The 13,864-nt window shown below is 48.5% G+C and overlaps 1 protein-coding gene across 4 annotated transcripts in view; it reads right to left on the reverse strand.

Moving 5' to 3' along the window:
* The window catches only part of ZC3H4 (zinc finger CCCH-type containing 4), a 38,659-nt gene extending 29,511 nt beyond the window's left edge, over positions 1–9,148 (reverse strand). Inside the window, exons 1-2 of one of the 4 annotated variants that reach the window (XM_061139685.1) lie at positions 9,058–9,148; positions 7,773–7,935 (exon numbers count right to left, since the gene is read on the reverse strand). In XM_061139685.1, the coding sequence (XP_060995668.1) occupies positions 7,773–7,935; positions 9,058–9,133 (239 nt within the window). In that variant the 5' untranslated portion in view covers positions 9,134–9,148. Of the gene's footprint in view, positions 1–6,282; positions 6,345–7,504; positions 7,681–7,772; positions 7,936–9,057 lie in introns of those variants that run through there. The other 3 variants (XM_061139687.1, XM_061139686.1, XM_061139688.1) reach the window with 3 other exon arrangements.
* Between the last annotated feature and the right edge of the window lie 4,716 nt (positions 9,149–13,864).

Raw genomic sequence — 13,864 nt, forward strand, 5'->3', positions numbered from 1 at the left:
CCATTTAGCCAAGACAACGTATTAATATTTTCCTCTTACAAGAGATCTGGCCCAGGATGCCCAGATTTCTTTTTCATATACACAATTATCTGTTTATAATTATTTGTTAACTTCTGGTCAACTGTGGGCTCTGGGAGGGCAGAGAAGAGACTGACAGTCATCCCTGGATTTCCAAGGGCTCAGAACAGGACCAGGTATAGATGGGGTGGATGCTTGGGATTCGGTCCACACAAACAGGCATCCATCTCAGCCATCCACACCCTCTGTCAATTTCATCAGAACAGTCACTGGACCATTTCCCAGGGAGCAACCTGGATCACTTAAAACTCTGTAATCAACAGGTCACTGAGGGGTGACCTCAGATTGCAAAATCATTCACAAGGTGTTTGGTGAGGGCTTCCTGAGAGGCCAGAGTGTAAAGGACAGGAGCCTCTAGGTGACTACTACATCAACCCAGCAGATGAAAGCGGCTGCTGGTCAGTCGCCTCGGGGCTGCAGCCAGGGCCCCGCCTCGGCTGCGGAAAGGCTGTGCTTCCGGGGACTGCTCTGGCGCCCTGAGCGACGGCAGGGCCTGGAATCCCAAGGAAACCTAAGCCCTAGTGTCTGTTAGGAAAATGCCGAGGGCAATAATCCAAGCCACCTGCAGTGGACGTTCAGCCAAATGACACTTGCGCCTGGGCTCAGGCTCCCTTGGGTCGGGCCATGGCAGGGATGGGTTAGCTGCCATCCACGTTCATGCTGGGCTTCAAGACAGCTCCGGTTACTCCTAATGAATGAAAATCCCTTTGCTTCAAAAGGTTCAAAAGCCAGGGTATGGAATACAGCAATGATGGAGCCCTTGGCAAGTCATGGAGGGGCAGGAGTACAGAGGACACCCCCACCAACAACTTTAAAGTTCCCTCCCACTCCCCACCCCCACAACAAAAACAGGCAATGGTGGCGGCTGTGCAAGCCCTCCAGGCACTAGGCCCACACCAGTGCAGAAGCCAGCAAACTTTTCCTTACAGAGCAAAGGAGTAAACGCTTTAGGCTTTGCAGGTCACACAGTCTCTGTCCCAACTTACTCCACTGTTTAGCGTAAAAGCAGTCACCACCGAGATAAAGGAATGCTTCAATAAAACTCAACTTACAAACTTCCACAAAACCACATTTAACCTTAGCAGCACTCTGCTTTTTCTATCCCCTTTCATTTTTTTTTTTCCCCCAAAATACAGGAGGCAAATCAATAAATGAACTTCATATTCCACTAAAGCCTGCCTGCTGCAATGTGAAATACATTGTACCAGATCCAGGTTGGCCTCTGGGCACAGAGCTCAGGTCTGGGTATAGGCTGCCCAGGTTCTAACTGCGTTCACACCCAACAGCTCTCTGACTTCACCTGTGTTTCAGCTTCTCAGCATAAGGCTGAAGTGAGCTAACGCAGGAGAGGCAATCAGCCGGCGGGGCAGGTAACCTTTGACCTTCACATAACAAAGCCCAAGAGGTATCCTCATACCTTTGGGAAGGCCAGGAGACTGCCTTAGGAGTTGAGCAATTCGCGAGGTATAATCAGACTGCCAGACTCCCACGGCCACCGCCACCCACCACTTCCCACCGTCTCTCCACCAGAACAGGGCCAGCCTAGCGTGGAGGGAGCAGGCAGCATCCGGGCTCCACGGAGCTTCACGGCTCTGGAGTCTGGGGTTTCTGGGACCACTTGACAGGGACAAAGGATCCAGCTTGAAATTCAGCTAGCTGCCGAGCCAAGGTTTCTCTCATGGCTCTGCCTGGGACCTAGCCATTTAGCCTAACCTTACAATTCATTTCCAAGGCATCTACTCTGCAGCCGCTACCAGGAGCTGCAGTCGCAGCAACCATGGTTCACCGTGGCCGGAAGCCACAGAAGGCAGGGCAGACACGAGAAGGTAACATGAGGCCTGCTAAAAAGGCAGTGTCAACCTTCGCCCAACTCTAAATAAAGTCCCGAGGAGAGACGGACTCCTTGAACACTGTGAGTGAACACTGTTCTGCTCCAAGAAAAGCACGGGACAAGCTTGGCTACTAAATGAATAGTACCTGAACTGGCTCGGCCAAATCACCGAGGGGTGGGAGAACCCTGGAGCTGGGGCAGGCCTTGCTCATTTCTCTCAGAAACTCTGGGGAGGGTGAAGGACTTGCTTAGCGGGATGTGACTAGTTAGCAGTGGGTGAGCTGCCAGAGCCCTCTCGATCCCTTTTTCTCAGGAGGCTGGCCAAAGTTGTAGCCTTAACTCTGACCTGAACTGCAAAAGATGAATAGGGGAGGTAGCCAGCATGAGCTCAATTCAAGAATACTGGAGTGGGCAGCCATTCCCTTCTCCAGGGGATCTTACTGACCCAGGGATCAAACCCAAGTCTCCCACATAGCAGGCAGATTCTTTACTGTCTGAGCCAAGAGAAGCCCATGACTGTTTTAGCATCTTATAATGTCATCTCATAATGACACTGAGCAAATAAGAAATGCTTTAAGATTGCTCCCACTCGGGTCCAACCCTAATGGGCTCCTTGCAATTTTAATGAGCTGACCATAAAGAAACCTAAGAGGTGAGAAACTGACTTCCTTCAAAGACACAGATGTTACTCTTACTTCTGTTTACACACCAGACTGTATATTCTATTTAGAGTCCCTCTCTAACAGGGACAGCAGGAAGATAAAGAAGCCAAGATTCTCTGAATGCCAGGCATTGTGTGGGTGTCCTACATACGCCCATCTGACCATAATGCCCCTGAGAGGAGGGCATTATCCTCAGTGCCCACTGCACACTGAACACAAGCTTATCCGTCTCCAAACCCACGCTATTCCTTCACATCCTGTTGCCACCTCCAATGTTCAGAAGATGTCACCACTTGCCTTACAAATAGCAAGCTGAGTCACCAGTTCACACAGATGAGAAGTAACAAAAACAAGAGAAAAATCCTCAACCTAGAGCAATTTGGACAGCAGACGCAAACTATGCTCTGAGCAGAGAGCCGACATACTACTGAAAACGATTCCAATATGGGACCTTACTACATCTGCACCAATCCAAAAGCGGTGTCTTCCTCTTGCTCATCAACTGATTCAGGGTCAGAAATGTATTTAAAAAACTGCCCTTGCAACCTCATACTGTTACTAAGGCAATATAAAAAGCTTTGCACAATGTCTTCAACACTGCATCTTCATGAAGTAACAAAAGTAAAAGGCATGCTGCAAAGACTCGGCCCATAAATTTGGAAAGTCAAATCCATGATACACAACTTCCAGTTTCACCCAAATTAACCTTATATGCCACCCAAACAGCCAAGCCTTTTCCCCTCTTTTCACTCAGTTTTGACTCGGAAACGGACCTCAAGCCATGTAACAGGATTCCCTCCACCAGGGAGCAGACTGCTCCTACATGTGTTTCAATCAGCTTATTAAATACCAACTGCTAGAAATCTCAGAAATCATCCTTTTTTTCTTTTCCCTTCCTATTGTGTCAATAGTTACGTTACCAAGGTACAGGTGAGCGCTGTGCTCAGACACAGCCACTTCACTGTTTGCGCTGAATTATTTTCTTCTAACCGCTTAAGGTGGGTCACAATCAGCTGCTCTGGTCCTAGAAGATATGGTCCACAGGGACCAAAATTAGGTTCCCTGGAATATGGTTTGACCTGAAGCTATCCACAGAGGCTTGGTAATAGTTTCATTAGCGATTTTCACCACAGAGGCTATTTACTGTAACTGGATCTGGCCTACACGATAGGACGGTTCTAGGGACCTGACAACCACAAAAACGTAACATAAGTGAACAAGTAAGGCAACCCTGAGACCCCCAATTTTCTCCCATCAGGGAAGGGAAAAGATCAAAGAGAAAGGAGTGGAGATGGAGGCCTTATTCAATGACGAGCCTGATAGGAAACTCTCCACATTCAACCGGATGGGAACATCCAAACTCAGAATCAACATCCATCTCTAACTTGCCAGTCAACAGCTCGGAAAGACTTCACTTCTACAGGTGCAGAACAATGTTCCCTTGGGATCAGCCTTCCTGGCTGAGGAAAAGTCATAGTGATGGTTTTCTAAAACAGCTAGCTGTGCTTTCAAAAAATTCTGGCTTGTCAAGACTCACAAATTTAAGCCTTCAGAGCAAATTGAAACCTTATCTGGGAGACAGTTGCAGAAGGTGAATTAGAAAGCCCTTTTGGGGAATCACATTTTTTTTTCTTCTGAAGAGCAAATTTGAGAGGAGTTTTAAAAAAATAAAGGAGTTTATGACCAGAATAACCATGTTTCCATGGTCACAGATGATTTTTGTTTCTACTGGGAGATTTTTTATTTGGTTTCAGATTAAACTTCTCCCCCAGAGAATATAAAAATTTTAAAGATTACAAACGTGTAAGAGCTGCTGTTAAATCAGAGATTCTGAGTGACACCCTTTTTTTTTTTCTTTTTTGCAACATCCATTAATTTGAATTTTTAACACTGGTACATCAGTTTGGGGGGAAAAGGTAGTACTGTGACATTTCAAAAACGAAGACTACTGAGATACAGTTTGACATGACTGGGGCTTCTTGGATTTGATAGGATTCTTTGAGAAGGAAAAAAACAACAAACCCTTGTGTTGATGTGCCTGAGCGTTTCAGTGTTTGAGGAGATATTTTAACATTAATGACTGCTAAAAAATTTCACTTAAAAAAAAGAAATCCAATTTCCTTCACATTTCATTTTAAAAGTAAAATTTAAAAAAGAGCATCCTTCTACACTTGAGTAGCCCTTGACGCTTGGTAGGGTCATCTATTAGCATCCAGTTTCTGCTCTTGACTCCTGGAGGAGGAATTTCACAAATGGGAAGCTTCAAATAAATGCTCATTTTCAGCTGACCCTGTGCACTAAAAAGTGTGTTCAGTTTGTGCTTCAGACAGTTTTTTGCAGGAATACAGGACTGTGTGGACATTTCTTCCTCCCACAAAGGATTTTACATACCTAAGATCGTCACGGCACTTAAGTTGTGAACATATCGAGAAAAAGAACAAAACAAGTGGCCCACTGAATTGCTGTTTACGTGTTTCCTTATCTAAACGTCGGTGAATTTTTTTTCTCCTAAGAACGGAAAAAAGGAAACAGGATCTTTGGGAGGGGAAGAGGGCTGTGTGTTAAAGTTTTCTCTAACAGAGTAGTATGTCAGGGACTAAAAGTGGGCAAGAGGGAAAATGGAACTTCACCGTGTTTTGTCTTTTAACAGAACTTATGCTTGTAAAACATAACAGAAGGAGTGTTTGGTTATGCAAGTCATTTCTGTTGCTTTTTCCTTGTACATGTAGCAGAGAGGGGACTGGGGGCTGGAGGAAGTGTTCTCTCCACCATGGCTGGGGCGTGTAACACGTTTGCATCAACTTTTCACGGTCAGGGCATGTGCTTTCGAACAAAGGAACAGTGGAGATGGGGAGAGGAGACTGAGGCTTGACACACTTTACAGATTTGGTGCTTAAACAGTACTTTACAAATGACTTGCTTAATTTAAACGTCCATCACCATAAGAGACATTGAAGTTAAATGAGAAAATAGGATCTACTTGAACCACAATCTTTTGGGTCAGTGGGGAAAAGGGGAGAGAGAACATTAACTTGAACACAAGTATCATAAACCAAATTCAGTAACTTTGTCTCCTACAAACGGATGTGAAGTATCCACTTTCTTCAAAGATGAAGGCTGGAGACAAAGCAATGGACTGAAATGGCAAGAGGAGATCAAGGGCTTGGAAACATATGGGCCTCTTAGGTAGGTTTTTGACATGTTACAGTAATGCACCTTTTTTTTTTTTTTTTTTTTTTTGAGAAAACTGTGTACATCAAACTTAAAAAACTAAACATCGAAAAGGATGTGCAAGTCTAAAAGGGCTCAACAGGGTTAGAATCCTGATTTGAACATATAAATTCACTCACTCAAGCATCACTTTGGTCTAAAGGCGAGGAGGAAGGCAGGCAGGAAAGGGACAAAAAGAGGGAGATAATTGAATTACTCAATAAAAGAGGCTACTTACCAGCCCAACCCATTGTAAGACATACACTTCTGACATAAGAGAACTCCTTAGAGGTCGAATAAAGCGTGTAAGCACCTTTGAGTAAAGCACCTGCCCCAAGAGGGGGCCCGGAAGCCCAACATGGGTTTAGCGAACAGACCTTTGCTAATCTGTTTATTTCCTTGAACTGGAGTCAGGCTGCGATGGGCTGCGATTCCCAGGCGATACATTTAATTAGAACAAAACAGAACAAAACAAAAAAAAAAATTTTGTAAAAAGCTCACCAAACTGCTGCACTTGTGTCTCTGAATGTGGGTGGCATTTCTTTTAAAAGGCAAAGTATGGTCTGTGAAGGAGAAAGGGAAAAGGGAGGTGGGAGTGGGGAGAAGGGGCCGTGGTGCCTGGGGGGAAGCCCTAACTAAGACCCCAGTCTACGGGAGGGTCCTCTGCGACTCCCCAGCCCCGGGCTGCGACCGGGCAGCCATCTGTCCAGCGCCCTCTCTTCCTCTCCCCACCCCCACTCCCTCCAAGACGCTCTCCAGCCGGCTGAAACCCTGCTAACATTTCCAAATCCACTCTCTAGCCACCTCTTCCCCTGCCTACCAGGGAAGAGTGGGCGAACCCTGCACCCAAACCTTGTGCTGGCGCAGGGGAAACGGGGCCCCAACCTCGCGCTGAAACGCGCCGGGCTGGCCCCTTTATCACCCTCCAGAGAAGGGCATGGGGCGAGCCCATTTCGCACTTAATACAGGGGAGGGGGGCGCTCCCTTTCACCACTTGCCAAAGCACAAGGAAACCTCGTTTTTTTTTTTCCTCCCGGAAGGGATGGCGCCCCATGATAACCCGAAAAGGGAGGGAACCCCACGAGAAAGAGGGGACCAACTTCCTCTCCAAGGAAGGGAAACCAAACCTCAACAGCTTACCCCCCCCCCCCACCCCGCGCGCCAATAAACGCCATCATCACCTACCTACAAAAAGCAGGAGGACCCCTCCCTATAAGAAATAGCTTGGGGAAGGGTCTTCACCCCCCAAAAGAGGCAGGGGCTTCCAAAGGGGCTAGAGATCACCCCCCTCCGCAATTTTTGCCCCCTAGGGAATAGCTAGGCAACAACTCCCGCCAAAAAGTGTAAAAGAGCCCCAACCAAAAGGACCCCCCCATTAGGATGGAGAAAGCAATGAACGAACCCCCACTTTCTGTCTCCCACGAAAGCTAGGGTACCTCTCCAAGTAGGGCAGGGCACACCTCCCCCAGGAGAAAGGATACTGCCGGGGGCTGGGAGACCCCGCCAACTCCCTAAGAGCGGGGCTGTTGCTCCAGATCCCCCCCAAAGGGTCCAGGAGCCCCTCCCCCATTCCCTTCCCCGAAGCCAGGCGACAGGCAGGCGGGCCCGTGGCTGCCAGCTCCGGGTGCAGGGGCAGCCAGGACCCCCGTGGGCTTCCGAAGCACCCCCCGCCGGCGCCCCCTCCCCAGGGCGGGCGCAGGGGGTCCGGGGGGCGCCTCCTCACCTTCCCCTCAGCATGGCGCCCAAAAAAGACAGAGCGAGAGCGAGGGAGAGCGGGCGAGCGCCGCGAGGGGGGGGAAACGCATGAGGCCAGGAGAGAAAGCAAGCGAGAAAGAGCGAGCGAGCGAGAGACACCCACCGACCCCGCCCTTCCTCCTCCTCCTCCTCCTCCTCCGCGGCCCGGCCCAACATGGCCGCCGCCCCCCTTCCTCCTCCTCCTCCTCCTCTACCTCCCCCCGGGGACGCCGCCCCGGCCGGGCCGGGGGCCTGACCTGTCGTCAGGGAGCGGGAGGCGGTGGAGGAGGTGCGGGGTAGCCAGGCAGGCGTCGGGGGAACACAGAGGAGGCGAAGGCGTTGATGGCGGTGGTGGCGATGGCGGCGGCGGCGACTCTGATGGCGGCAGCGGGGGGGTCCCGGGCGCGGCCTCCATAGTTCCTTTGGGGGGGGAGGGGATGTTAATGCACGAAAAAGGACTGCTTGGGCGTAGCGGGAGGGGCACACTTCAGCTCTTGAGGGATCCTGATCGGAATGAGTATATATTTTTTCAATTTCGGAATCACCTCTGCGCCGACCTCCGCGTAGGCCGCGCGGCCTAGGCCTCCGCGGGCCGCTCGCCGCCTGCTTACTCCGCAGCCCGCCCCGGGGTCACTCGCTCACGGGCGCGGGACCCTCATCGGGGCGAGAGGCGCCCCCGACACACACACACGCACCCCCGCGGGCCCGGGGGTGGGAGACCCGGGGGACACGGACACTGGTGGGTGGTTCGGTGTAATTAGCGCGGGCCGCGCGTGATGGAGCAAGCAAGGGGAAAGGGGAGAAGAGGAGAGCGAGCGAGGGCGGTTAAGAAAAAGGGGGGGTTTTAAGGAGAGGAAACGGGCCGCGGAGACGGGCTGACTGTCTTGTCAGCCCGCCTAGGTGCCCCAGCTGCCCGGCCCCCGCCGCTGTCAGAAATTCACACAAAATGGCGGCCCGGCCTGGACGAGCCAGGAGGCTGAGGCGGGAGGAAAGACGAGGTGGGAGGGGGAACTGGGAGGCGGAGGCCGTGTCACGTGGAGGAGAGAGGCAGAGACAGCTCTTCCGATGAGCGGCGGAAAGAGCCGAAGGGAGAGAGTGAGGCCGAGGCAAGGCGGAAAAAGCCGGAAGGGGCTGAGCTGAAGTTCGCGAGAGGCGGGAAGAGCCGAAGTTGCCGATGGGGGTGGGGCTAGGGAAAGAATGGGAAGCCCTTCGGTGCCGGAAATAGCCGAAGCGAATCGGGACTGGGAAATAACAAGAAACTGAGGTGATCCGGAAAGAACCGAAGGCAGTGTCGAGGGTGAGTGGCAGGAGGCGGAAAGAGCCGAGTGATGCCAGGCGGCGGTAATAGGGTTTAGACCGAAAGAGCTGAAGCGTGGGGCTGGTGAAGCGATTAATGACGAGAGTAAAGACTTTGAGGAATTCGCCCGAGAGCAAGCGAGAAGAACCTAAAATTGCTAGGTTTAGGTGAGGCGGGAAGAGTCGAAAGCCTTAGGTGGGAGAATGGGAGAGAAGGAATTCGGGATACGGAGAGAAAATAATAACCGAAAGCTGGAGATCGGGTGCCTGGAGTTGTAGGTTTCCGGATGATGAAGCTGAACAGGCCCGGAGATGACGTCATTAGAGACCTCTGTCGCTCTAGTTATTCTTGGGCGGTGCGGGAGGGCGGGTCTTAGTCATTCTTAGGGAGAGTTTAAGAACCTTGAGCTTAGTAGGTAGATCTCAAAAGCTAGACTTGGGAACGCTGACCGGGTTCGAACAGTATAAAAACGTAAACTCTTTTGACCCGCACAACTCATAAGGGGAGCTACCATTTTGCTCGTTTGATGGATGTAGACTGAACCTCAGTATCTAGCTAATTGGCTCATAGTTATAGGATTCGCTGTAGGGAGCAGAGCAAATTTTTACTCACAGCTGTCATTCCATTGCTCCCCTGCAAAAATTCTGTTCAGTGTTATTTACAAGAGAGGATCTTCGTTCTATGCTTTTATGAGCACCTTGTACAGGTCGAAGTCCTGTGATGGGCGAATGGAACATTGTTTCTTCTTAATAGAGCTTAGAAACCGACAATGCCCCAGGGGAAAGAAACTGAAAGTTAAAGAGTAAATGAAAAAAAAAAAAAAAAAAGAGTAAATGAAGACTCTTATTATACTGGGGGACAAGGTTGTTTGAACTGAGACAAGAAGAGATAATTCCAGGCGGAGGAAATAGATTCTGTCAGAATCTGACAAAGCAAGGACCAGTTAGAGTCCAAGAGCAGAGAAAAGCCTTGTGGCATAAGAAAGAATCTGGAGACAGAGGCTGCCAGATCGCCTGCTATATTAATCTTACTATAAAATTTAAAAATATCCCAAACCAGGTCTGGGACACAAGATCTTCATGAGGGTAATTTGCAGCCTCCTTCGGGGAGAAATTAGCATTCCCGATAAAGTGACAGGATTAAGCCATTTTCTATTGAGTTTTGTTGGAATGAAACTTCTGGGAAATCAGTGGCCCACCCAGTTGAAAGTCGGCTGACTGCCAGCCAAGAATCTGCTGACCTTTAACCAGATCGTCTTTTCTTCCCGGATCTAATCTGTAGTCTAAGAAGGTTACTTAACAATTCTCTTCTATAAAAAATGCTCTTAGAAAATGTTTCAGTTGGCCCTCAAGAGAACTTTTTCCCTTGCATGCATGATTGTAATAAAATATTGGCACGTGCTCATGACCAAGTTGTACAAAAAATTTTGTTTAACACATGCAGAGTTAGAGCAGGGCTGTGAGAATAGAAAGGAAAAATACAGAAGTGGGTCTTTATGAAACCATGTAACTCAGATTCAAACTTGTACCCATGGTCTTTTAACTGAGATCTCTCACCTGGCCTCAGAACTTGATAAAGCTCATGTTCTTGATGTCTCATTGCAGAAGGAATTCAGTGAGAGAAAAAGTGATAGGAAAAAGTGGATTTCGATAGAAAGAAATACACTCCACAGAGTGTGGGCCATCTCAGAAGGTGAGACCAGCACCACAGTAGGGAGTTGTCAGTTTTTACAGGGGTGGATAATTTCATAGGCTAATGAATGAGAGGAGTATTCCTACTGTGTTAGGGAAGGTGCCCACTTTTTTCTTTATTTTGGTTTTGTTTTCTATTTTTGGGCTGTGCTGAGAAGCATGTGGGAGTTTAGGTCCCTGACCAGGGATCAAATCTGGGCCCCCTGCGGTGGAAACAAGGTCTTAACCATTGGACCACCAGGGAAATCCCAAGATTCCCACTTTTTAACTTTTATCATCAGCTTTGGAACTGTCATAGCACCTGTGGGTGTGTCATTTAGCTTACTAGTGTGTTACAATGGGGCTTCCCATGTGGCACTAGCAGTAAAGAATCTGCCTGCCAGTGCAGGAGACATCAGAGATGTGGGTTCGATCCCTGGGTCGGGAAGATCCCCTGGAGAAGGGAATGGCAACCCACTCCAGTATTCTTGCTTGGAGAATCCCATGGACAGAGAAGCCTGGTGGGCTACAGTCCATAGGATTGCAAGAAGTCGGACACGGCTGGAGCAACTTAGTACACGCACGCAGTTGAAGTTCATTCATTCTCATTCCTGTGTAGTATTGTGGTATGTGATTAAACCAGGTATTGGTGCAAATGTGGAGCCACAGGAACTGCTGGTAGGACTGCAAATTGTCTAACCATCTATATTGTGATTTATATCAAGAAATACATGTCTGGTCTTTGTCCTAGTACCTTGCACTGAGCTCCTAAAACCCTAGGAATGTCCAAAGTGATAAGAGCTATGGATAAAGGTATCTGTCGTATTCATATAAGCCCCTTTCAAACACACCTTAGTTTATGTTAATTAAGTGACTTTTGGAAAGCCTCCAAGCTAGTTGTCAGGGGAGTCAATCAGGAGATTGCACTTTTTTACTCCCACTCCCTAATCCCTAGAAGAAGGGAGAGGGGCTGGAGATTAACTTAATCACCAATGGCCAATGAGTTAACCAATTATACCTACATAGTGGGGCTTCCCAAGTGGCTCAGTGGTAAAGAATTCACCTGCCAATGCAGGAGACTCGGGTTCCATCCCCAGGTAGGGAAGATACCCTGGAGTAGGAAACAGCACCCTACTCTAGTGTTCTTGCCTAGAAAAATCCCATGGACAGAGGAGCATGGCGGGCTACAGTCCATGGGGTTGCAAAGAGTCAGACACAACTTAGGGACTGAGCACAGGCACACACACACACACACACACGTACATGTTCACTTCTACATAGTGACACCTTCCTAAAAATTCCTAACCTGTGGGGTTTGGAAGAGCATGGCAAAGGATGAGATAGTTAAATAGCATCACCGGACTTGAGTTTGAGCAAACTCCAGGAGATAGCAGAGGACAGAGAAGCCTCTTTCTAGTAAGTAGAAACACAGGTGTTCCCCTCGAGGCACTTTGAAAACTAACCCGGCAGTTATCAAATACAGGCTAGTTGATTTGGTGTGGGAACGTACTCCTACACCAAAATACAGCAATTCTAACCCCTGAGTTAAAATTCATGTTTTATCACAAGATAAGAAAAATTTAAATCTATTTTTTTCTCTCCCCTGTACTGTGCTTTGTTATCTGCATTAGACGTCTACCAAACCTCCCCCAGTCCACAGAAAGACCTGCTGAACCATAAAGAGAAACATTCTCTGAGCATCAACAAGACAACTCCTTAAAAGATAACATCTTCTTGATTTTGTAAGGGACCGTGTGACCCACCCCTCTGGACCCCAGAGCTGAATTGTGCAAACTGAAGAGGGAAATTTCCCACTCCCTTATGGCATCACCAACTCAATGGACATGAGTTAGAGCAAACTCCAGGGGACAGTGAAGGACGAGGGAGCCTGGCGTGCTGCAGTCCATGGGGTTGCGAGCAACTGAACAACACACTGTATCTTGGAGCATCTAGAGAACCGCCTCTTGCATGGGGCCCAGAAGCCCTAGGGTTTTCTTTGGTGATGTCTCGCAACCATGATACAAATTGCCGCCAAAACTCCTAGAGGGCCTCCAAACATTTTGGCTCTCTGGTAGTAGGGGTGGGGGGAAATACAAGTTTTAGCAACTTTCCCTTTTTGGGGGGATGAAAAAAAAGAATCCATTCCAACATATCTCTTCTTCTGAATCTCCAAAACATCTTTGAGCTGGCAGGTGCCTGTATTTTTCTGAGACAGAACCTTCTATACTGTGCATAAATCTGTAACCAATGAAACCATAGCTCCTGTTTCATTGTCCATTTGGTGTTGGTGGTTTAGTCGCTCAGTTGTGTCCAATTCTTTGCAACCCCAGAGACTGCAGCCCACCAGGCTCCTCTGTCCATGGGGTTTCCCAGGCAAGAATACTGGAGTGGGTTGCCATTTCCTTCTCCAAGGCATCTTCCTGACCGAGGGCTTGAACCGGGTCTCCTGCATTGCAGGTGGATTCATTACTGACTGAGCCACCAGGTACTCTTGGAACATCATAATCCTGGAAAAGGATGTGATTTTTCTAGTTTCTGGGATGGCTTTAGGGTGGGTTCTTTGTGCTACGGTGAGTAGTCCTTTAGGGAGAAGACATCACGGAGTGTGGACGCAATGCCAGCTTCAATCTCTGGAAACCCTGGGGAAGAAGGGAGACCATTGTTCAAAGAGAGATGTATTGGATCCTACTGACTGCCAACCCAAACGTTATTCCCACATTCTTTCTCGCTAATCCAATCTTGGATTTATTGGGAAGGCTGGAGGTAAAGAAGTTCAGTTTATGAAGTGATCCTGTGTCTAACTAGTCCTTAAGGAGATGATGCCCTCTCTGAAGCCGAGATTGTAGCAGCCCCTTGCCTTCCAGCTCTGGCTGTCCAAGCCTGCCTCTCTGCCTCCAGGCAGGGAGGGGCCTGTATGCCCTTATGGCAGAAAGTGAAGAAGAACTAAAGAGCCTATTGATGAAAGTGAAAAACGAGAATGAAAAAGTTGGCTTAAAACTCAACATTCAGAAAACTAAGATCATGGCATCTGGTCCCATCACTTTATGGCAAATAGATGGGGAAACAGTGGAAACAGTGACAGACTATTTTCTTGGGCTCCAAAATCTCTGCAGATTGTGACTGCAGCTAAATTAAAAGATGCTTGCTCCTTGGCAAAACAGCTATGACCAACCTAGACAGCATATTCAAAAGCAGAAATATTACTTTACTAACAAAGGTCCATCTAGTCAAAGCTATGGTTTTTCCAGTAGTCATGTATGGATGTGAGGGTTGGACTATAAAAAAAGCTGAGCACTGAAGGATTGATGCTTTTGAACTGTGGTGTTGGAGAAGACTCTTGAGAGTCCCTTGGACTGCAAGGAGATCCAACCAGTCAATCCTA

The sequence above is a fragment of the Dama dama genome, chromosome 4, assembly GCF_033118175.1.
Source record: "Dama dama isolate Ldn47 chromosome 4, ASM3311817v1, whole genome shotgun sequence".
NCBI lineage: Eukaryota > Metazoa > Chordata > Mammalia > Artiodactyla > Cervidae > Dama > Dama dama.